Source organism: Mesoplodon mirus, assembly GCF_964341445.2.
Source record: "Mesoplodon mirus genome assembly, chromosome: 11".
Lineage (NCBI taxonomy): Eukaryota > Metazoa > Chordata > Mammalia > Artiodactyla > Ziphiidae > Mesoplodon > Mesoplodon mirus.
In genome coordinates, this window is record NC_138987.1 from 52,396,500 (window position 1) to 52,421,649 (window position 25,150).

A 25,150-nucleotide genomic window follows, 5' to 3' on the forward strand; every position below is an offset into this window, starting at 1 on the left:
CTTTCTTGATGGTGTCCTTTGAAACACAAAGGTTTTTAATTTTTTTTTTTTTTTTTTTTGCGGTACGCGGGCCTCTCACTGTTGTGGCCTCTCCCCTTGCGGAGCACGGGCTCTGGACGCGCAGGCTCAGCGGCCATGGCTCACGGGCCCAGCCGCTCCGCGGCATGTGGGATCTTCCCAGACCGGGGCACGAACCCGTGTCCCCTGCATCGGCAGGCGGACTCTCAACCACTGCGCCACCAGGGAAGCCCCAAGGTTTTTAATTTTAATGAAGTGCAGTTTACCTGATTTTTTACTTTTGTTGTTTGTGCTTTTGGTGTCATGTCTTAGAAAGCATTTGTAATCCAAAGTCATGAAGACTTTCTCAATGTTTATCTTCTAAAAGTTTTATAGTCTTAAGTCTATGAGCTCATTTTTGTAAATGGTATAAGGTAAAGGTTCAACTTTCTTTCTTGCCAGGTATATATTCAGGTGTCCCAGCACCATTTTGTAAAGATTATTTTCTCCCCATTGGATTATCTTGGCACCCTTGTCAAAAAATATTTGGCCATAAATATAAGAGTTTGTTATGGACTGTCAGTTCGTTTCTATCAATCTATATGTCTGTCCTTTATGCAAGTACCACACTATATTGATTGCTATAGTTTTTTAGTAAGTTTTGAAATTGGAAACTTTGTTTTTCAGGATTGTTTTGATTATTCTGGGTACCTTGCATTTCCATATTAATTTTAGTATCAGCTTGTTTATTTCTACAAAAAAGCCAGAATTGCATTGAATCTGTAGGTCACTTTAAGGACTACTGCCATCTTAACAATATTAAGGCTTCTTATCCATAAACACAGAATAGCTTTCCATTTATTTAGGTCATCTTTAATTTCTATCAATATTTTGTAGTTTTCAGTATACACGTTTCACACTTCTTTTCTCAGATTTATTCTAAGTATTTTATTATTTTTGATGCTATTGTAAATGAAATTGTTTCCTTCATTTTATTTTTAGATTATTCATTCATGTTGTATAGAAATATAATTACTTTTTATATACTGATTTGTGTATTATAACCTTGATGGACTGGCTTCTTACTTCTAATAGTTTTTGGTGGGTTCCTTAGGATTTTAATATACTATATCATATCATCTGGAATAGAAATGGTTTTACTTATTTCTTTCTAATCTAGAGGTTTTTAATTTATTTTCCTTGTCTAGTTGCCCTAACTAGAACCTCTAGTACAGTGCTGATCTTGGGAGGAAAGTATTCAGTCTTTCACCGTTAACTATGATCTTTGCTCTGGTTTTTCCGTAGATGTTCTTTATCAAGTTGATGACATTCTCTTCTATTCCTAGTTTTTAATCCATTCTATTAATATGACATATTACATGAATTGATTTTTGTACAGTTGAATGGTCCTTGCATCCCTGGATACATCCCACTTGATTTGATTTGATTTACTGGATTTAATTTGCTAATATTTTGTTGAAGATTTTTGCATTTATATTCATAAGAGATAGTAGTCTGTAGTTTTCTTGTGATGCCTTTGTCTGGTTTCAGTATTGGTGTAATACTGGTTTCATAGAATGAATTGGGAAATGTTTCTACCTCTTTATTTTTAGGAGAGTTCGTGAAGCATTGGCATCAGTTTTTCTTTCAATGGCTGTAGAATTCACCAGTGAAGCCACATGGGCTTAGGCATTTCTTTGATTACTAATTCAGTCTCTTAACTCACTGTAGGTCTATGCAGGTTTTCTATTTCTTCTTGAGTCAACTTCAGTCATTTATGTTTTTCTAGGAATTTATCTATTTCATCTAGATTATTCCATTTGTTGGCATATAATTATTGACAGTATTCCCTTATAGGCCTTCTTTATTTCTGTAAGGTCAACAGTAATGTTCCTCCTTTCATTTTTAAGTTTAGTAATTTGCGTCTTCTCTCTTTCTTTTCTTGACTAGTCTAGCTAAAAACTTGTCAATTCTATTGATCTTTTCAAAGAACCAACTGTCGATTTTTCTCTGTTGCATATCTATTCTCTATTCCATTTATTTCTGCCTTTTGTCTTTTGATTGGAATATTTAATTCATTTACATTAGTGTAATTTCTGATAAGCTTGGAATTACATCTGCCATTTTTCTCTTTGTTTTCTATATTATGTCTTTTTTTTCATTCCTCCATTACTACATTTTTGTATAAAATATTTTCTAGTATACCATTTTAATTCTATTTTAATTTGTTGTTTCTTTTACTTTTTTTTTTTTTTTTTTGGTATTTTCTTAAGTGGTTGCCCTGGAGATTATAATTAACATCTTGTTTTAAAACAATCTAGTTCATATTAATCCCAACTTAATTTCAGTAGTATATAAAAACTCTGCTTTGGTATCAGTCTGTTCCCCCTCCCTCCTTTGTGCTATTATTGTCAAACAAATTACATTTTTATGCATTTATAAGCCCATCAACACAGTTTCATAAGTATTGTTTTATGCAGTTATCTTTTACATCAGATAGAAGAAAATAATTGCATGCAAAAATATATTTATATTTTCTTCTTTTTTTTTAACCTATGTAGTTACCTCTACCATTGCTCTTTAGTTTTTCAGCTGAGTTTGACTTACTGTCTAGTGTCCTTTCATTTAAGCCTGAAGGACTCTCCTTAGTATTTCTTGTAGAGCAGGTCTGCTAGCAGTGGAATCTTTCAGATAATTCTCCTTCATTATAAAAATCTATTATATAAATATAAATCTTTCAAATAATGTCTCCTTCATTTCTTTTTAAACTTTTTATTTTATATTGGAGTATAGCCAATTAGCAATGTTGTGATAGTTTCAGGTGCATGGCAAAGCGACTCAGACATACGTATACATATACATATACATATACATATACATGTATCCATTCTCCCCCAACCTCCCCTCCCATCCAGGCTGCCACATAACGTTGAGCAGAGTTCCTTGTGCTATACAGTAGGTCCTTGTTGGTTATCCATTTTAAATATAGCAGTGTATATATATCGATCCCAAACTCCCTAACTATCCCTTCCCCTCACCCTTCCCCCCGGTAACCATAAGTTCCTTCTCTAGGTCCGTGAGTCTGTTTCTGTTTTGTAAATAAGTTCATTTGTATCATTTCTTTTTAGATACCATATATAAGGGGTATCATACGACATTTCTCTTTCTCTGACTTACTTTACTCAGCATGACAATCTCTAGGTCCATCCATGTTGCTGCAAATGGCATTATTTCATTCTTTTTAATGGCTGAGTAATATTCCATTGTGTGTATGCACCCACATCTTCTTCATCCATTCCTCTGTCAGTGGACATTTAGGTTGCTTCCATGTCTTGGCTATCGTAAACAGTGCTGCAATGAACACTGGGGTGCATGTATCCTTCTGGACCATGTTTTTCTCTGGATATATGCCCCAAAGACCCCAAATAGCCAAGACAATCTTGAGAAAGAAAAACGGAGCTGGAGGAATCAGGCTCCCTGGCTTCACACTGTACTACAAAGCTATAGTCATCAAACCAGTATGGTACTGGCACAAAAATAGAAATATAGATCAATGGAACAGGATGGAAAGCCCAGAAATAAACCCACACACCTGTGGTCAATTAATCTATGACAAAGGAGGCAAAGGAGGCAAAACATAATGGTGGAAAGACAGTCTCTTCAACAAATGGTGCTGGGAAAACTGGACAGCTACATGTTAAAAAAAAATGAAATTAGATCATTCTTTAACACCATACACAAAAATAAAATGGAATAAAGACCTAAATGTGAGACAAGACACTATAAAACTCCTAGAGGAAAATATAGGCAGAACACTCTCTGATGTAAATCGCAGCAATATCTTTTTTGATCTGTCTCCCAGAATAATGGAAATAAAAACAAAAATAAACAAATGGGACCTAATTAAACTATCCTTCATTTTTTGAAGAATAGTTCTGCTGGATATAGAATTCTTGATTGACAGTCTTTTCCTTTAGCACTTTAGTGATATCATCCCACTCCCTTCTGGCTTTCATGGTTTCTGATTAGAAATCAACTGCTTATCTTACTGAGGAGTCTTAGTATATGTTGAGTCATTTTTCTCTTTCTGCTGTCAAAATTCTCTCTTCTTGTCTTTTGACACACTGAGTCTGATGTGCCTATGTTTGGATATCTCTAAGTTTATACTACTTGGAGGTTGTTGAGCTTCTTGGATGTACAAATTAATGTTTTCATCAAATTTGGGAAGTTTTTCAGCCATTATTTCTTCATATATTGTTTCCGCCCCTTTCTTTCCCTCCTTCCTTCTGGCACTCCTATTATGTGTATTGTTGATGGTGTCCCACCCATCTCTTGAGTCTGTGTTCATTTTTTGTCGTTCCTTTTTCTTTGTGTTTCTCAGACTTGATAATCTCAATAGACCTAGTTTTAAATTAGCTGACTTTCTCTTCAGCCAGTTCATATCTGCAGAGAAACCTCTCTGGTGAATTTTTCATTTTAGTCATTATGTTTGTATCTCCAAAATTTCGAGTTGGTCTTTTAAATAATTTTTATCTATTGATATTCTCTGTACAATGAGATGTTCACATACTTCAATTCTTTAAGCATGGTTTCTATTAGTTCTTTAACATATGTATAATTGCTTATTTATGTCTTTGTCTAGTAATTCCAATGTCTGGACATCCTCAGGGAGGTTCTATTGACTTCTTTTTTACCCTGTGTTATGGCCAAACTTTTCTGTTTCTTTGTGTATCTTGTAATTTTCTGTTGAAAACCGGGCATTTAACATATTGTGGCAGATCTGGAAACCAGATTTTTCCCCTCCTCAGGGTTTGTTGTTGCTTCTGTTGTCATTGCTGTGCTGCTGCTATTTATTTAGTTATTTTCCTGAGCAAATTCTGTAAAGTCTGTATTCTTTATTGTGCATGGCCATGAGATCTGTGTACAAAAGCTTAGTTGTCAGCTAATGATTGGACAGTGATTTCTTTAAATACTTGGAACCAATCATTTTTTTGAGCCTTTGCCAAGTGGCTCTGTGTTTGTGTGTTGAGGAATGCCTTCAGCACTCCAGCAGGCAGTTTGCAGCTCTTCCTTAGCCTTTACTTCTTGCTTATGCAGAACCTCAAGGTCAGCCAAAGTTGAGAGATTAAGGTTTTCTCAGGTCTTTGCTGGTCATATGCACTGTCCACAATTCTAGGAATTTGTTGGAGCTTTGTAACCCTACCCCCACCCCCAGAACATCTCATTACCCAATTTTTCCTTCTAAGTTTTCTAATCAGCATCTTGTTAGTCTCTGTTGGTGTCACTGCCTCAGGCAACTGTAATGTTAAATAATTCCTGCTAATTACTTTCAACAGACACTCTGGGGATAGGACGATTTGCACAGCATGAGCTTGAGATAGGTCAAATAGTGACAACTCTCTGGGGATGGGTGTTTTGGTAACTTCAAACCACTTCTGCTCCTTTAGTGGCTGCTAGGCTACCTTGGTTGTGAGACTGTTGATTTTTAAGGCCACCATGAAGCTGAGGTTATGGGGATGGCAATAAGTCAAGTTAAAATGCCCCAAATTTTATGGAAAAGATTCAGCTATTTTTCCTCAAATAAGCACCCCTCAGACTGCTGGAAGACTTTGTTTAATTTCCACAGTTCTGCAGAGGTTAATTTTGACAGGTTTTGCCAGTGTCTTTGCTTTATAGAGGAGCAAGTTTTCCAAGATCTTTACTCAGATATTCTAGAAGTGTTTCTCATGCCCAGTTATTTTTTACTGAGTTATTTGCAGGGCCAACTAATTCCGCAACTCCAGTCCCATTCACGTAAGAGTCCATCTGCATGGCTTCTCCTAGAGCGAGCAGTGTGTAACCTGTTGTTAGTTTGTTGGTTTTTTCTTATTAATTTGTAGTAGTTTTAAAAATACTGTTGTGAGTAGTCCTTTGTCATTTTTACGTGTTGCAAAACTTCTACCAGTCTGTGACTATTTTTTTTTTCCTCTCTTTATGGTGTTTTAATGAAGTTCTTAGTTTTAAAAGATTTTGAATGTATTAATATTTTCCTTTATGATTTAAGCTTTTTTGTTTTTCATTAGTAGAATTTTTCCTTACCCCAAGGTTATCTAGATAGTCTTTTAAATTTAATTTTCATTTTTTTAAATAAGTTGGTACTATTGCCTTTTTATTTTCCACCTGGAGTTGATTTGTATATGATAGGATTTTGTGGTTTAATTTCACCTTTTTCTGTGATATTCCAATGCAGCAGCCCTATTTATTCAAACATCAGTTCTTACCTTACTAATTTGCTGGGCCTACCCTGCGTGTTATACATCAGTTTTGGTGTATACAGAGGTCTCTTTCTGAGCTCTTTATTTTGTTCTCTTGCTCAGTTTTTCTTAACCTATCCCAGTAGCACCTTGTTCTTTAGGAGATGTCTTGAGTGTTCTGAGGCTTTGCTCTTCTGTTGAATTTATAGCTCATATAAGGGAGAAATGACATCTTCAAGTATTGATTCTTCCAAATTATGAACATGATAATGTGCCCAATTTATATAGGTTCTTTACTCTTCCAGAACAGTTTTATCATTTTCTCCATATACATTTCATACATTTTGAATTATATTTTTATACCTAGGCTCTTCTTCTTTTTTTTTTTTTTTTTTTTTGCGGTACGCAGACCTCTCACTGTTGTGGCCTCTCCCATTGCGGAGCACAGGCTCCGGACGCGCAGGCTCAGCAGCCATGGCACACAGGTCCAGCCACTCCGCGGCATGTGGGATCTTCTCAGACTGGGGCACGAACCCGTGTCCCCTGCATTGGCAGGTGGACTCTCAACCACTGCGCCACCAGGGAAGCCCCATATTTTTTAAGCTATTGGAAAACGGTGTTTTAAAAAATTGTTGCAGGTCTTTAGAGACACAGTTTCTTTTTGTGACCCTATATATATTATGTATACTGATTTTGTGTCCAGCAAACTTACTAAACTCATTTATTCTCACAATTTATCTGCAAGTTTTATTGAGTTGTCCATATAAACAATTATGTAATCTGTTAGTGATAGGAGTTTTCTTCCCTTGCCATTCCTCCTATCTTTTTTTTTTTTACTTACTGTGCTGGCAAGGACCTCCACTGAAAAGAAGCGATGATAGTGGGACACATCATCTTGTTTCTGATGCAGAGGAAATACTTTCACCATGTTACTGTTAAGTAGAATGTTTTTTTATATAGCAAGATTTTATCGGGTTAATGAAGTTCATTTCCATTCCTAGTTTTATAAGAATTTAGTTTAGTTTTCTTATCATGAATGGATGTTGGATTTTATCATGCTGGTAAAAAGAAAGTCCCGTTCATTAAATTTTTTTAATTAAATTTTATTTTTCTCTTTTCTTTAGCAAAGAAGTTTGTGATCCTGATATTGGCGGCAAGATCATAATGTGCCCTCAATGTGATAAGCTTTGTCCATTCTGGAAACTCAATATTACTTGCGAGTCCTCAAAGGTATTTTTTTCCCCAAACATTTACAAGTAATGAAAGATTTTTTTTCTTCTAAAAATTTTAGTACAACATAGTGATTATAATTTTTTCCTCTGAGGAATTTAGAAAGGTAATTGTCAACTAAATCTTCATTTTGAAAGATAGATATTAAATGCATGTGTTTATTCCTTGTTTACAAATAATAAATTGAAATTAAAAGCTTTATCTAAAATCTCCTGAAGGGTCAGTGAGGAACTGTGGAATTGAAACTAATTTAAGTATTTCAGGTAATCAAAGCAGAAATCTCAAACCTGGCTTATCTCATAAATACTACTTAATAGGTTTACTGTTCTAAGTATTTTCCTTAATTCAAGTGAATGGAAACCTGAAATCTGTACTTGTGTTTTCCCACTTTGAAAGTGTGCTGAAACTCTGCTTGGATTTTTAAAGACCTTGCTGGTCAGATTTAGACTGTATTTATTAAAATGCATAAGAAAGGTTTTGTCTGCAGATGGTAACAGCTATTCACTTTGTCTCAAAACATTCCCACAAAACACATCTGGTTCCCCTTATACATGCAGATGATCTTGAGCTATATGACTTCTTAAAATCCAGGAGGTTTAGGAAAAGCACTGAGACTGGAGAGAGCTTACTGAAAGGCACGCCAGAAACGCCAGACGGGAAGAAAGATGGTCGGCTTGCTTCAGAGAGTTTTCCTGACAACTTTGATGTTTGTAGTAGTCTCCGTTGTCTTGATCTTTCCTCTGTCCCCTAGTTCTGCCATGAAAGTTTAGGAATCTTTATATGACCTCAGAATATTCTGATCTACTCCGTGTAAGTCTTATTTTAACTGAATACACTGCTAAGATAGTGATGCCACTTTATAGTTTATACTTTGCAAAGTTCTTGTAACTATATCATTACTTGACACACAAAACAGCACTGTGAGACAGGCAGAACAGGTGTTACCTCCATTTTACAGATTTAAACACTGAGAATCTGAGAGATTAAATGATTTGCTCAAGATCACCTGCCTAGTAACTGACAAAGCCAGAAAATGATAGCAAATCTGCCTTCCTTGCTATTACCGTGTTCTTCAGTGGCTGACTGTAGTACCAGGCACTCCTCTCTCAAACTGAACTCTATGTTTGGAAAACTGTTCCACCCCTTAATTAAGGTGATTGCAGGGTATTGTCAACACATGGATTTCTACACTTAATTTATGAATTAAAATACATTTCATTGCCCAAGCCCCCCAACCAACACAAGTTCTAGACTATAAATATCTATCATAGATCACTCAAAGTAAAAGACTTGGAGCTAGTAAGAGAGAAGCTGCCTTCCAGTGATGTTGACTCATAAACGTCACTAGTTAGTGATGTAATCCCCAGGCACTGGATTTAAGGCAAGTGCCAACGATAAAACCAGAGGCAAACTGTACTCCACAAAGTACAAATGGAAATTCCATTTTCCTTAAGAAATTAATTTTCACACACCCAATCCCCATCTCTTTTCTCATATCTTCTGCTCCACCTAGCCATCCTTAAGCACATGACTTTCAAATATGTCCCTGTGTACTTTTTTTTTTCATTGTTTTGGAAAAAAATGAATCATTCTCTTCCAGTTTCCAAAAAAAATCCCTTGAGTCTTGTCAGAGTGATTCACAAAGGGAGGGAAGCATATAAAAGAATATGAGTAAAAGAATGAAATGAAAAAATAAGGTAAAAGAGGAGAAAAAGAGAAGCACCTTTTCATGCTTTTCTGCTTATTGGTTAATTCAATCATTTCTCTAATTATACATTTTTATATTCATTTCTTTCCTTTTGGAAAGAGATAGAGTATTCACTAATTAACATGTATGCCAGAATTGTTAACAAATTAGAAATAGAAATAGAAAATCAGGATCAAGGAAATGAAGAAACAATTATGGAGTTAATCAGGATTAATACTGTTTTTATGACTGAGCATTAAATAAAGTTCTCAGCTTTTTAGCTGGCAAGATAAAGAGGAAACATGGTTAAGGTATAATATTTAGTTCTTTGAAATACACTGTTATAAAATTTTGATTTTGTTCCTTTGCAGGAAGAAAGCATAGCAAATGGTCACTTTCCTAGATTCCAACTGGTTCCTCTGCTTAAAATCATCATGCCTGCGTATACAGCTCTCTCTTATTTCCTGCTCCACCTGACTAAAGCAGTATGCTGACTTGGGGCCGCTGTTAACACAGCTGGCTTTCCCTCTCTGTGCCATCCCGCCAAGCAAGCTAAGCTAAACTTCTTACCAAGAAAGCTCTTTGCTTATCTTCTTCCCTACTTCCTGCTTCCATGTTGCTCCTGGGGCACGGAGAGCAGAGAGGCCAGCCAGCCATCTTCTTCTTTCTCTCAGTTCCTTGATCCTTACACAAGTGGCAAAAATGGTAACTTCCTCCAAGCCACCTAACTCCTTCTCATAAGAGTGCAAGGCACATCTCTTGTCTTGAGCTTGGCATTAGCAGTAAACTTGCATTTTCTTGCTGCTCCTTTTTTTCCCCCCTCTAACATTGACAGATGTGCTTCCAGTGGCTTTTTCTCAGCATAATAGGATTTTCTCTTTCTGGAGTGAGGGGGAGGTGTCAGGGCAGATAGGGAGGTATCAAAGAGCGAGAGGTTTGCATTGATTCCTAGAAGAGACGTAACATTGGATAGAATCTTCAATAACATTATAACACGCAGAAATGTTTCTCTTAGGACTTTTCCTGCAATAATTTTCAATAAGGGATAAGGTATGACATTAAAAGACAGCTTGGAAAAGATGGTTCCATAAGAGTCAAAGCTAAAGGACTTGAAATCATGTTCCATAGAATCCCAGGAGTAGAGGAATAAATAGGTGGGGAGCATTGTTCCCCAGATGGATCACTCATTTATTAATTTTGTCTTCCTTGAGCTGGATTTTTGAGAGGAGTAATTGAATGACAGACAGTTCGGGACTGTGCTTTCTGCCCAGGGTATATATGGATGATTGAGGGCATCTATATGCTTTGGAAAAAGGATATATAAGAAGATGGGTGGGTGGATATTATTTTACAAAAATAACATAACATATTTTTATGTAGATGAAAGTTTACTCATTTTATATCAGTATAAAAGGCAACACAGAAAGAACCTTTAAAAAAGTTGAGTTTTTCTGAGAAGCAGATTTGAATTTTCTTTGGCACTGGAAAGTTTACTATTCATTTATTTATTTTTAGCCTGTAGCTTCCTTTTCTGCCATGTCTTCTTTACTTTTCATAAGATCTGTCATAAAGTTGATATTATGTTTGCCACTTTTTCCACTAACTTAATAGACCTTTTTAAGAGATATAAAAATGCTCACTAATAAAAATCGGTAACTAGTTGGAAGATCTTCCAGGAATTCATAGAGGGAGATAGACTATTTTTATACTAGCAAAAAGGGGAAACTTAGCAGAACTAGTAAATAGAGTATGTCATGTATTCCTTCATGATCATTGTACCCTTTGTAACGTCAGCAAAAGCATCTGTGCCTCCTTATCCTAAAGGAATCTTTCATCAGTGATGGTAGAAAAGTCATCATCGGATTTGAGGAAACAGAGGTGTCTCCTGGGGGAGAGCCATCTCAAAGTAAACCCCAGCTTTGTGCTTCTCTCTTTTTTTCTTTTTTAATTTTTATTGAAGTATAGTTGATTTACATGTTAATTTCTGCTGTACAGCAAAATGATTCATATATATATATGTATATATGTATGTATGTGTGTGTGTGTGTGTATATATATATATATATATATATATATATATATATATATATATATATATATACTTTTTGTTTTTTGGGTTTTTTTGCCCGCGCCACGCAGCTTAACAAGAAATGCAGGAATTCAGGAACTTGCCCTCTGACGAGGGTTGGATAATCAGATGCAAATCATAAATCTAAAAGTTGTTTGGAGTTCATTGTATTCTTAGGGCCATTCTGTTTCCTCAAATTCACTATCATAGTCCATAAAAAGAGGCTATTATTCAAAAGTATGTTAGAAGCTTTCAACAGCGTGGGATCTTAGCAGCTGAGCCTATTTCTTTATCATGATATGGGAAGATTCCATTGGAAAATGTACTCTGGTAAATACAGCAGAGGCTGCTTGCTTTCAAGAGAATGAGAAATCTCATCTGTGAGTATGTAGTAGATACAGTGATTGTCAAACTAGGTAACAGCTTTAAAAGAAATTCCCAAACTGTAGCATATACAAAGCAGTTCATATTTGCTGAATCCTGGTAAGTGAAGAACATGATTCATGTATATGTTATTATTGTATTTTCCAGAAATTGTGCCTCTTTGACAGTTTTGGAACCCTAGTCTTTGCAGTATTTATGGGGGTATGGGGTAAGTTATGTCCATTTTTTTCAGTTTCCTTTTGCCTCTTAACTAAAAACAAACAAACAAACAAAAACCTTAAGATGATACAAGTACCGAACTAAATAGCATTATATGGTTTTACGTAGGCGATTAAGGTAACCCACTTTCAGTCCCTTGGATTGCCCAAACTTCATCTCCCCCCAGACTCCATTTATAATTCTTAAGGCCACTGTATCAATTACTGCATAAAAAACTACCTGAAAATGTAGTGGCTTAAAACACAGGTTTAGTGTTTCTCATGATTCTCTGTGTCAGCTGGGAGATTCTCCAGGCATAGTTCGCCAGGAGGGGTTGGTCTGTAGGGCTCAGCTGGGCTACCTCCTCTGGGTCTACATCCTCCAGTGGGCTGGCTCAGGATTCTTCACATGGAAGTTTAAGGTTCCAAAGAGAAGCAAGACAGGAGAAACGCACTCCAGGCATTTTTTAAGCCTGTGTTTGCATCAAGTTTGCAAATGTTCCATCAACCAAAGCAAGTCATGGTCAACCCAGCAACAATGTGAGGAGGTGGGAGGACTGCTCAAGGGCTGGATACACAGGGGCGTGATTCACTGGGAGCCATTATTGTAATAACCCTCATAGCTGTGATCCAACCTGACTTTCAAGGGTTTGGGGTTCGGGAAAAGCAGCAACACGAGGATTACAGGTAAGCTTTCTTCTTTATACACTTCTATATGAGTATGTGCTGCTACCCTTGTAATAGTAACATTCTGTTTAATAAATAGAACAAATATCCTAAAGAATATAATTTGTATATAGAAGCTTTAATACTATATATTATTTATTTTGAATAGCCTCATTAATGTAATGAGGCAATTATCATTTATTTAAATACAGACTTTCACATGTTTAATTGATGTAACTGTTCTACTGTAGAAGAAAAAATGTCCACTTTCCAAGATAAATGCATTTCCAATTTCATTGTGTATAAGTCAAGGGGAAAATAGTGTTCAGGGTGTAGATAGTTGGGGGAAGAAACAGAACCAAGTCGTTTATTTTGGAGAAGACAACACATCAACACATGCAATTCACGTACAGATACAGCTGTTTACAGGTGTCCTCGGTGGTATTTCTCTTTTGCAGTGGTTGTGCCTATGAAGGGTCCCCAAATGAATCACAGAACAGACAGGCCAATTATTTTGGACACTTTTAAGAGATATTAGTTGCCACTCCTGCATAAACTCTAAGAAGGCCAAACTTACCTAGTAAGTCACACTGTCATTCAGACATTTAGCATGTTTTGGCTGGAGACCAAACACTAGCTAATATTTGACACATGGGAGACTAAAGATCAAGGTCATATATTAAGATTCTCTGTACTCCTCCACTGTAAAATAATCTTTTTTTTTTTTTAATCCCTGGTAAGAGGGTGGCTGCCGAACACTTGGGTGGGGTCGCTTTTAACTATTGCCTAAACCTCAGTCTCAGCACTGGTTCATAATCTATAAAATTCTAACACATCTATTGAATGCCATATACTAATGGAGGCTGATAGCCCTAATTAAAAGAGACTTTTAAAATAAAGCAAAAAATACTAACTTTGACACTGGAAAGAAAAACTTCAAGGTCCCTAGCCCACCCCGCTTTCTGTGATCATTAACTACACCATGTTTATAGAACTGACAGGCATATTGAGCTGCTGCTTTTATTTCATCAGATTGTAGAATGCAGAAAACATTTCGGCCCTGCTCGTAGCACCATATATGTATCTTTAAGGATATGTATGTATGATGAAGTCTTTATTTTAAATGCCTGATATTGCTTTTCTTGTTACCTCTGCCTTATGAGAACTACTGCTGTGAACCTCATTACAGAAAGCCTACAATTGCAGAACTGAAGTTTTTCATATCACCATCACCATATTCCTGTAGCATCTCCTTTGTGCCCAGATGTATGTGGCAGAGTATTTTTCTGCTCCCTAGAAATTATAAACGTTGAGGGTAGAAAACCTTTTATAATAAATGTAGCACAAATCATGGACTTACTTGAAAAATATCCCCTCTTGTAGGCCAAACCATTCCATCTACTCATACTGACTCCTAAAGTCCTAAACACCAACTAACCACGATTGAAGTAAAGGCTCTGAACGTATCCTCCCTCCCCATTCCTTGTTGTTTCTTACCTACTTCTGTCTAATGCTCCCTGCCAGCCTTTTGGCTGCATGACTGCAATTTTTAATTTTCACCTTTGAGTTCTAGGCTGGGCCTAGAGATTTACAGAAAAACCCAGACCCCTGGCTCATAAGGAGGGGTGGGGGGATTTCAGGAAGCCTTCACCCTAACTAGCTGCACTTGGAGATCAGAAAATGACTCTTGCGACTGTTAGTTTGAGGTCTCTGCTTCTCCAGCTGCATCCATACCAGCAAAATAACACAGTGTCTATAACCACCCTTGCTTCCATTCAGCTGCATTTCTGATTTGTGACACACAGATGCATCTGATGGGCATTTTTAAAACCACATCTGGAACCCTAACTGCAAGAGAGTTTAAGAAATGTATTTTCTTTTTCTTTTTTAAGGATTATAATTTTTTAAATTTATTTTATTCAAGTATAGTTGATTTACAATGTTATGCTACTTTCTGCTGTACAGCAAAGTGATTTAATTATACATATATATGCATTTTTTTAATATTCTTTTCCATTATGGTTCATCACAGGGTACTGAATACAGTTCCCTGTGCTATACAGTACAACCTTGTCGTTTTTCCTGAGAAATGTCTTTTCAATCTCGTAGTCTTTCAGTTAGGAAGCTAGAATACAGGCTGAGCAAGCTCATCTGCCTTGTCTGCCTTTGTGAGTGAAGAGGTCTGACTAGTTTCAAGGCCCAATAAAATGTCTCAGCCCTTCAGCAGCAAACTCTTAAGGCAGCCAGAATGCTCGCATCTACCAGAGTGTGCCTTGCCCTAGACATGGCTGGATACAACCACCAACGCTGTGTGTTGGGAACCTTCTTCATCTGATGCATATTTTCTTCAGCTGTTTAATGTCCTGATTAAGAGAACAAGCTGGTTTTGATTCCCAAGGTCCTAGGCAGCCTTCTCTTATTATATATTCGTATAAGAGTCCTGTCTCTCACCAGTCAACTAGAGCTGCCTGGTGTGTGGTTTGCCAGAGAACATAAGTGCAGAGTTCCCCACTGGAGTCCTACCAGTTGTTTTATTGCAGGGAGAGAGAGAGAGAGCAAAGGTACAGAACAGGAAATTCCTGTCCGGCATCATGCACAGTCACCCCAGGTCCCGGTGCTCTCACTCTGGGGCACACAGCACTGTGACTCAGCAGCCATGTAGCCCAGGAGAACTCCAGAACATTGGGTGGTTACACTAGGCTCTCAGGGTCTTTCACGGACCCTGCAAAGTTCTTGGCTCTGTGAAATGAGGAACTGAGCGACTCCCACCCATTCCTACAGCTCCCAGGGCTTGTGCCCTTCAAGGTTTCGAGGATTTGCTGCCCAATCATTATTTTTCACCAGGCCATTTCTTCGTTGCATGGCAGTTATATCACTTCCCACTCAGAACTCCTCAATTTCAGGATTTGGTCAAAGCAGTCATTTTACCCTTTATGTTCAAGTTCAGGGAGGAAGGGGAAGGGTACCACTGTTCCTCCCTTATAGCACTGATTAGAATTGTTTCTGTTGCTTTTTGTGAGAAGAGTAGTTTGATTTTCATAAATCATCTCCTGTTGATACTGTTGCTAGATAGATACTGAACAAATAAATGGCTGTTACACTCCCATTTTAAAGATGTGGAAAATGACACTCAGATTAGGCAACTTACCTGAGGTCCCCAGAGACAAAAAGTGACAAGCACAGAATAAGAGTTCTGCAAATAATTTGGTTGTCATCAGTGTTTAGATCAATGACAAAATGCAATGTATAGTAATAAAGTTGTAGCAAACTTTTAGAAGGATGCAGAATTATTTATTTGATATAATTGCACTGCCTTATGTGGGGTTTTGAAAAATGGGTTAGAAAATGATGGTTCCACATCCTTGGTCCTCACCTACACAGGTACAGACTCTTCTTTCCGTAACAGGAATAAGAAAGTCCCAGCCTTCCAGCCTCATGAGATCAGTCCTGTTGCCTACCTGTAGGTGCCAAAACATAGATGGACTTTCGTGTCTTGCATCACAGATTCTTTTAAAAATAGATACGTTTGAAGATACAAATTCGTGAAAGTAAGCTGCTTTTTTTTAATAAAGTGAAAAGTAATTTTCTTTACTTAGCAGAGGAGGAAATTGAGGATTTTCTTCATTGAAAATCAATAAATATTTCAAAAACATCTGTATGTCTAATATTTCGATTAAAATGACAAAATTTAGAGGGATTACAAAAACAAAAGGAAGGTATCCAAAGTGGCTTTAGAAAGCTTTTTCCAGGCTGGGCTCGTAAAGAGGCTATTAATGGAAAGACACCCTCTTCTCACCCACAGTCCCTTTCTTTAGGTTGGAAAGGGCCAGTGGTTTCCTCTGATGTGCAGTCCTAGTGCTTTGAGTGAGTTGTGGGGTAGGACGGCATGCATGATGATTCCTCAGTCTGTCTATCCTGAATAACTCCCAGCAGTCAAGGGGCTAGAGCTGCCGCAGCCCTACCCATCAACACTTCCATTCTCCTCTCAGCTCATCCAGGCCCACGTGACTGGCGGAGCAGAGTGTGGTGGACAGTGGATGGTCAGGCACAGCAGAGAGCAGTGGGAATCAGCTGGGCCCTCCGGGTGGATGATTGCATCCTTCAGGTGTCCCAGGTGATGGAGGTCCTCCAGTTCCTGGGATGACTTCCCACAGTACATTCATTTAGCTAATACTTATCCAGTGCCTGCTGTGTGCTAGTGCTTACCCTGTGAACAAAACCAAACCCCTGCCCTCAAGAAGGTGACATTCTAGTGGGCACGATAAACAATAAACGCGGAAGCAACTATAGGTCAGGGTGCATGAGTACTATCCATTTTGAAGCGCCCAAGTTGAGGTCAGCATAGGGAATAAAGTGTGTCCTTTTGGACAGAATGTAGACTAGCATTGGACTGATTTCATGGCTGCAGAGGGGGACACAGAATGGAAAGAACTTCATGGATGGAAGGGGTAAGGCCATGTTGGCAGTAGAATTCTCAAGTAAATTAAAAAGTAGGGGTCTTCTGTTTGATGGGGATGCATGGTATTTATCAAGGAGATGTGAGCTTAGGGGACTTTGGTAAGTGGGTGGCTTCCTATGTATACTGGGCCGCTTCATATGCAGCCCAAGTAGAGTTGGATCATTCCCCAAAGCAGGGGTCTCTTTTCAGAGTATCCACCCATGCAGCCAGCATGAGTCAGGTGGGGAGCAAGAACAGCCAGATGCAGCTTGGTCCATAGTTACCTGGTGCCCTCAAGGCTTTCCTTCCATGGATGCTTCATTTCCCCCTGGATAGAGGCAAGGGCGTGAATGGCTGGGCAGATTTTCAGTGGTGCAGGCATCGCTGTCCATACTGAACACTCACCAGCAGGGGCCCCTTGCGTTGGCTGTGGTCTTGGCTAGATGAGGCTGTAGGGTAGCTGAGCTGTGGCACCACGCTTCCTTTCCCACAGAGAGGTCTATTTATGAAGGTTCTGGTCAGGAGTCACACATGCTCTCTTACCCATAAATGAGGAACAGGCTCTTTCATTCTGGGACGGGCCCACAGAAGGAGAAAGAGGCCCGTCCTGAAAGCAGGAGCAGCCAAATCAGTCCTGCTGTCAGAGGTCTGACAGATGAGTCAGTTCGGTTTCTCTTAAAAGTTGTTTACTTAGGGCTTCCCTGGTGGCGCAGGGAGGGTCCGCCTGCCGATGCAGGGGACATGGGTTCCTGCCCTGGTCCAGGAAGATCCCACATGTTGCGGAGTGGCTGGGCCCCGTGAGCCACGGCCGCTGAGCCAGCGCGCCCGGAGCCTGTGCTCCGCAATGGGAGAGGCCACAAAAGTTGTTTACTTAGAGGATTTGGAACATTTGGGTGACCTGAGAGTGTCAGGAAATAATACCCAAGGGCTTTGTAGCCTTCAGTCTCCCGGGTTAATTCATCCCCCTGTAGCTGTCATGCAAGGAGATGGAACTTGGTGGACTATATAGGCCATCACCTCCACTCCCTGATGGGGCCAGTGGATTGCAGTGTCAACTACAACTTGGGGGGCTCTTTGGGGAGTGGACATCATTCCTATGTAAAGAGGCCAGGAAGCCTCACATAGCTCCCACACTGGGTTTCAAAGTTACACAGGGGGACTAGCTGCCTTCCAGTTCCCCAGCCAAGTAGGAGACAAGAAGTGGCCTCCCCCACTAACTGTGTGCTCTTTGCATCCATTGACAGTAGCGTCTATGGCAGAAAGCTGAGCTGCCACCTGTACTTGCTTGTGAACAGCAGGTAGTCACAGCAGTGGCATCGTGAGGGTTAGTGTACCCACAGAGGCAGTGGTGGGATGGAGGACAGGTACTAGCATTGTGTCCTGGAGGAGCAGTGCTGGAATCAGACACTGGGCAGGCATGCAGTGATGACATCTCAGCAGAGGGGGTACCACGGGGCAGAGCCAAAGGAAGGCAAGTTATGGAGCAGGTGACTTGGGCAGTACCGCATTGTAAGAAGGGCTCGGGCTCTGGAGCCAAGGTTGCCTTGGTTTGATACCTCAATCCTTATCTCAGGCAAGTATTTGAAGCTTTCTGTGCCTCTGTTTCTTGGTGTCCAAAATGGGGATAGTAATAATAGTTACCTCAGAGGGTCATGAGGGCCTTTACAGATGTTGTGTCATTAAGCTCACAACAGCCTACGAGGTAGGTTCTATTTCCCCCATTTTCCATGGTGGGTGCGGGGGTGGGCAGGCAACAGGGGCTCGGGAAGTTGAAGCACTTTAACCAGTAGTCATACATCTAATGATTGTCAGAACCAGAATTTGAACTTGATTCCAAAGTCCAGATTATCTCTGGGAAGTGGGTGCTTTGAGCATTTCCATTGTCCTTGCCATCGGGGAGCTTTGCGTTCATGTTCCTCAGGGCCCATCCCGAGGTTTCCCCCATGTCTCCGGCTGCCTGCAGCGGGGTCTGCAGGATTTCAGGGCAGCTGGTCTTTGCTCCGCACTCAAAGGCTCCCTCTTCTCTACAGGTTGATTCACAACCCTGACTGCTCAGTAGAGCTTTCCAAAAACAAAAAACTATGCACAGGCCCAGTCCAGACCAATAAAATCAGAATCTCGGGGGTGGTGCCTGGGCTCAGTATTTTTCAAAAGCTCTCGATGCTTCACGTGCAGGCAGGGTGAGAACTACCCCTCCGTAGCTCCTTTAGTGAGCTCATCCACTCATGCCCCAGTTACCACTGGAAACAGGAAAAAGTCTCGGCTCAGCCTAGATCTTTCTCTGGAGTTCTAGACTTTGACCTGCCTACCAGGTATCTCCCCTGTGGCCCACAGGCAGCTGATCAGAACCAAATCAGTAATCTTCTCTCTCAGACTTGTTCCTTTCCCTGCCCTTCTTATTTCAGAATTTAGGACATCGCCAAAGCCAGAAAGCTGGCGGGCATCCTTGACCTCTTTCTTCCCCTTCCATCACACCTGCATGCAATCTGTCAACCTGCTAAAACGCGGTCTTCTCTCACCTCCCGGCTGAAGCAGGCCTCATCGCAGACCTGCCAGTAGGTCTCCCTGCCTCTAGTCTCTTTCTCGACTTCCTTCAATGTCTCCCCCACCTTTAAGGCACACAGAGTCCTTCGTGATGTGCCCCTGCCATCTCTCCACCTGGCTGTCCCACCCGCCTCACCACACCCTGTGCTCCCTTCCAGTCTGTTTGCAGCTCTTGGAAAGTACCTGGGTCTCTTTGGTCTCTTGCCTTTGCACGCACGGCTCCCTAAGGGGAAATGGCCTTCCACCTTCACCTGATCAGCTCTAAGCCATCTCAGAACTCACCCCAGTGGCTCCCTCCTCTGAGACAGCCTTGTTACATTGTGGCTCTGTGTCCCAGAGCACCTGTGCTTCCTTTGATCACAGCTGTCTTAAAAGTCCACTGTAACTATCACTTCACTGTAATTCCTATACACCTAGGAGCTCCTTGAAGCAGGGACCATATCTTTTTTTCTCTTTATTCTCAGCACATAGTAGAGACCAAAAATATTTGTGGATGGAACAGTGTTTATTCCAGAATTTCTATATAGGAAGGGCTTAGGGGTATCAGTCTGATTGGAAGAAGAGCCTAGGGGATTTACTCTGAAACCACATTTTCAATGAACATTTAATGTTGTTTTTGTCTAGTATTTGAAGTTACAAATCTTTGATTTCTAAAAATTGTTTTATTCATACTTTACACAAGTTGAGAAAAATATCAGTTTCCCACATTTAAGAATGTTGTTTTAATTGGGGTGACTTGGGTGGTGGAAAATAAAGGTTTGGGGACCACTGAAGCATTCTCATCCCTGCACCCCCAAGCCCTTTGGAAGGAAGAGAGGGAGAGGGATGCAAGGAGGAGCAGACTAAAGGATGGACCATGAACTGCTTTGAATTATAACAGCAATTTGAATTGCTTGTGTTTTTTTGTTGGCAGTAATGTGCTAGGAGCAGATGCTTTAGCAGTAGACACAATCAGATGCCTTCTGACCATCCCATTGCCACCCTTCCCATGACCTATAGTCTATTTTCACAAGTTGAATAAATTATCAATATTTTCCTTTTAAAAAAAGCATTAACTCATTTTTCTCTCTTTTAAATATTAGTATCGCCTATAAATAAGTAAAATTAGATTTTATTGACCGTATACAAAAGTGTTGTAGATAATTAATAGTATTCAGTACAGATTTCTGAAGCATCAGTCATCACTGAAGATCCACATGATGCTGTTCTCTCTTTGGTAGTTACCTTGTTTTTGGAGTTTTGGAAGCGGCGCCAAGCAGAACTTGAGTACGAATGGGACACTGTCGAGTTACAGCAGGAAGAACAAGCCCGGCCAGAATATGAGGCACGGTGTACTCATGTGGTGATAAATGAGATCACTCAGGTAAAGAGTATGTCATCTAGATTCAATTCAGTCTATTTATTGCAGGGGTTCTCAACCTTGACTGCACATTGGAATCACGGAGTAGGGGCGGGTGCTTAAAAAATATTGATGCCCGGCTTCTGTTGCTATATACTCTGATGGTACTCAGTGGCCTGGGGTGCATTCTGGCACAGGATTTTTTTTTTTTTTTTAAGCTGCTCTGGTGATTTTTAATGTACAGCCAAAGTGAAGGAGCACTGCTAAGAACAGTAGGCACAGGAGATAAATGTGGTACCTTCTTTCATAATAACAATAAAAATGAAAAAAATAAAAAACCTCTGACATAAATGTATAAGAAAAGATGCGTTGATTTGTGTCCTTTCATAGTACCAATAAAAATTAGACTCTATGACATAGATGTAGAAGGAAAGACACATTGGTTTTCATAGTTGATTCTCAGTTTTTCACATGGTCCTTCATTATTACAGCCACCTTTTCATCGTAGACTAGCTCCTTTGTCTTGCACGACGCCTTGGTCACTGCTCCCCCTTCTGGTTGGTATGTGCACAGAGTGGGGTGACTCTTATCCTAAAATCAGAGAAAGGATGGAGGAAGAAGGGAAACATCTGTTGAGGCCAAACTATATTCAGGCCCCGTGCTAGGCATTTTATCTAATTGGAAAGGTAAATTTGCCGCTGTTACCGCTGCTGCAGAATTAAAAAATAAAACTATATAATCTCTTTGTATAAACATTCCAAAGCCAGTGAAAGATAATTTTTTTGAATCATCTGCATTATTGCCTCTTTCCATCAACACAAAATCTGGAGCTAATTGTACTTGTAGTCATCAGCATAAGGACAGTAGGTTTTGAATATGAATAACTCTTGGAAAGAAAATGCTTTTATCAAAAGCATCTGAAAATGTCTCCAACCATAGACTTTATAAATTGACTCACAGATTTACAGAATGTTGGCAGTAAAAGGGTCTGGAGGGAGCAGTTCAACCTCCTCATTTTATAAATGGAAAAAAATGAGGTTCAGTTACCCAACAGAAAGTGACATTTGTCTTTTACAATATAACAAGCTTTAAATCATCCCCATTATGAATAGTTCCCATTGTTTATGATGAAAGATGGGGGTCAAAGCATGTGTTGGTGAAAGATTGTACATAATGAAAGCTGAAACTTAGACAAAATCAGATGTTCATAACGTTTTTGAATACTGAAAAACAAAAGCTTATGTTATTGGCAACATACAAAACATACTGAAGAAAAGACATTTTGGAAATTTAAATCTGTCCATTTTAAATTAAAAATTGCCAACTAATAAGTTAAATTTCCATTGTAACCTTGCTTGTTAAAAAATTGAAGATGAAGGTTCATTTCTCCTTATTGTTCCTTCTCATTTTACCTTGATTGAGAACACATCCTCAGTGTCTAGAGAGGCCAGCGGTGTGGTGGTGAGGCCTTGGGAACAAAACTGCCTGAATTCATATCTGAACACAGCAAGTTACTAGCTGAGTGATCTTGGACAACTTGTTAGGTTCTCTGTGCTGTAGTTTCCCCAGCTATAACACAGGGATAAGAAAGTTGCTTCCTCATTGATTGTGGTAAGGATTGATTGAGTTAACGGATAGAACCTACTTAGAATAGCACCTGGCACAGAGTAAATGCCATGTACCTGTTTGCAGCTATAATCACACTGTTGATTTTATTTCTAGAAAAATCTACATATATTCATATAAACTATAAAATGGAAACTCTAAAACTTCATAGTTATACCTAATTAATACATAAAGCTCAACCAGAAAACACACATTGGCTCCCTAGTACTTGCAGACATCTGTGAAACTTTCTGTCCTGCACAGACTCTGCGTTATCACTGCAGTCATTTCTACAATCTAAGACAAGCTCAGGAATGGTATTGTCAGATATCCAGACTCCTGAACTCAGATCATGGCAGATAAACAGTTTATTATTCACATTTGCATTTTCAAAAACTACTATTAAAATGAACACTGAACACGTTTTGCTGTATGTATGTCTGAAATTGTTAACAAGCAAACATGCAAGTATGAGTAAGGAGTATGTGTCTGAAAACTAATTTTTAAAAAAAATTAAGCCTAGGATTCAGTGACCAATTAGGAGAAAAATCATTTCGTTGGAGGAATCGCTTGATTGACTAAACTTCTTTTTTTTTTTTTTTTTTTTTAAATTAGGAAGAAGAGCGTATTCCCTTTACCACCTGGGGAAAGTGTATACGTATAACCCTCTGTGCCAGTGCTGTCTTTTTCTGGGTAAGAATCTGCCACAGATTTTTCTACTATCTAATTTTAAATGTTGAGAAAACTGAAAGTCGAGCTGGAAACTGTGTAGTTTCATAGAGAAGATTGTTTCCAGAGAACAGCTCAGCCACCACATGGAGCAACTCTCAAGGTTTCACAATATCTTCTGCTGCCCATGGCTCTTCGAGCTCCTTTCACCTCGTTTGTTTAAATCAGATCTGTGGTTCAGGATTTTCAAGTTTCTGATGAAGAGACCAGATGGGAGGCATCAAGAATTCTAAAATTCTCCAAGAGTAACAACTAATATAAAATGTCTAGGAATAGCCTTAACAAAAAGATAATAGGAACTATTAAAAAAAACATAAAAACTACTGAAAGACATAAAAGAGGCCTTAAACAAATGATTCTAGATAAAAAGACAATGTTTCTAAAATATCAGAACTTACTAAATTAGTTTTGGGTTTATTATGAATAAAATTATATTAGTAATATAATAATAAGTAATGTAATGAGAGTTTTATTAGCTCAAGAACAGCCACCTTAGAGAACAGGACATGAAGCCCAGATATGGGCTCACTAATAATTTAATATATGAAAAGGAAGGCATTACAAATCAGATAAGTAAAGATCATTCAATAAATGGTAATGGAACATTCGTTAGCTATTTGGGAAAAAAGAAAAGATTGAAATCATGCTATGAACCACATACTGTGATAAATTCCAGAAACATTAAAAAACATTTTAAAAAGTAATACCATAAAAAACTAGAAATAAATTTTGATGAATATACAATCTCTAGATGTGGAAGAAGTTTCAGAGGAAAGTATTTAAAGATTTCCATACCCCAAAAGTGTCCTAAGTTTAAACAAAACACCAGAGGAAATATTTGTTAACAAATAGGGCAAAGGGCTAATTCCTTCAATACATAAAGACTTCAGAGCACTTCTAAGACAACACCAAAAATCTCAGGAGCTGAGAAGGCAGAGAAGATGAATACACATTCAGAAAGGGAAAAAATATTGTGGCAGATGTCAAACCTCAATGGTAATTAAATCAGTGCACATTAAAGTGAAATACAATTTTTCACCTGTCAAGTGATAAGACTCTGTGTTTGTAAGGCTGAAGTGCCATAGTACTCTCATACCTGTGCTATTGGATTTTTACACTGCTCCAGCCTTCTTAGAAAGCAGTTTGGCAGTCCATGTCAAAAGTCAAAAATATTCATATACTTTAATCCACTAATTCAGCTTTTAAAAACTTTTAATCAGGAAGTATTTCAAAATGGCAAATAAAAGTCAGACATATATACACACATATATAATACATATATAATATTTTTGTTTATATATAAATGTTTTATAAATATTAATTATACATATTATATATATATAAAACCTCAGCCAAAATGTCCTCCTTCCAACCCTTCATACAGTAGAATATTGTGCAGCCATGAAAAAGTATGTCCACGAAAATATTTTATGACATGTAAAAATGTCATGATTATGATAGGCTTAAGAATAAAATTAATATGTAAAATATTTTTATATGAAAATAATACATAGTTCTGAAGGAATTACACCTATGTATAGATACATTTTTTTTTGCCTATTTTTATTTTTTATTCTTCATTTTGATAGTTGGAGTCTTTCAACTGTAGGTGACAGAAAATCAATCTCCAATTGGTCTAAACAACAACCAAAAAATGGGGATGGGTGAGATTTCTTGGTTCCTGTAACTGAAAATCTCATGTCTGAGGTATGACTTCAGTCAAGAATAGATACTGTAGCCCAGATGATGTCAAGGCTGTTTTTGTTCTGTCTTCACTCTGTGTCCAGTGGTGTCCCAGCATGGTGCTTCTAGGCATCCCTCATGGGTGCAAGATGGCTGCAGCTTTCCAGATCTCACATCACATCCAAGTCAAGAAAGGTCTCTTTTAGCAGCATCCCCTGTTGACAGAGGAAGCTCGTCTTTCTCACAGGCACTAGCACGTATCTCCTCACATCTTGGTGGCTCTTAGTAGGTTGTTTGCCAATCCTTGAATCAGATGCTTAGGCCAGTAGGATGAGACACCTGTTTGTCTC

At 38.8% G+C, this 25,150-nt stretch overlaps 1 protein-coding gene across 2 annotated transcripts in view; it reads left to right on the forward strand.

Annotated features, from left to right (window-relative positions):
* The window catches only part of ANO6 (anoctamin 6), a 212,146-nt gene that overhangs the window by 150,123 nt on the left and 36,873 nt on the right, over window positions 1-25,150 (forward strand). For both annotated transcript variants that reach the window (XM_082634721.1, XM_082634722.1), the window contains 4 exons: window positions 7,355-7,460; window positions 11,747-11,807; window positions 20,665-20,807; window positions 23,004-23,081. In XM_082634721.1, coding sequence (XP_082490847.1) covers window positions 7,355-7,460; window positions 11,747-11,807; window positions 20,665-20,807; window positions 23,004-23,081 — 388 coding nt within the window. The remainder of the gene's footprint in view (window positions 1-7,354; window positions 7,461-11,746; window positions 11,808-20,664; window positions 20,808-23,003; window positions 23,082-25,150) is intronic.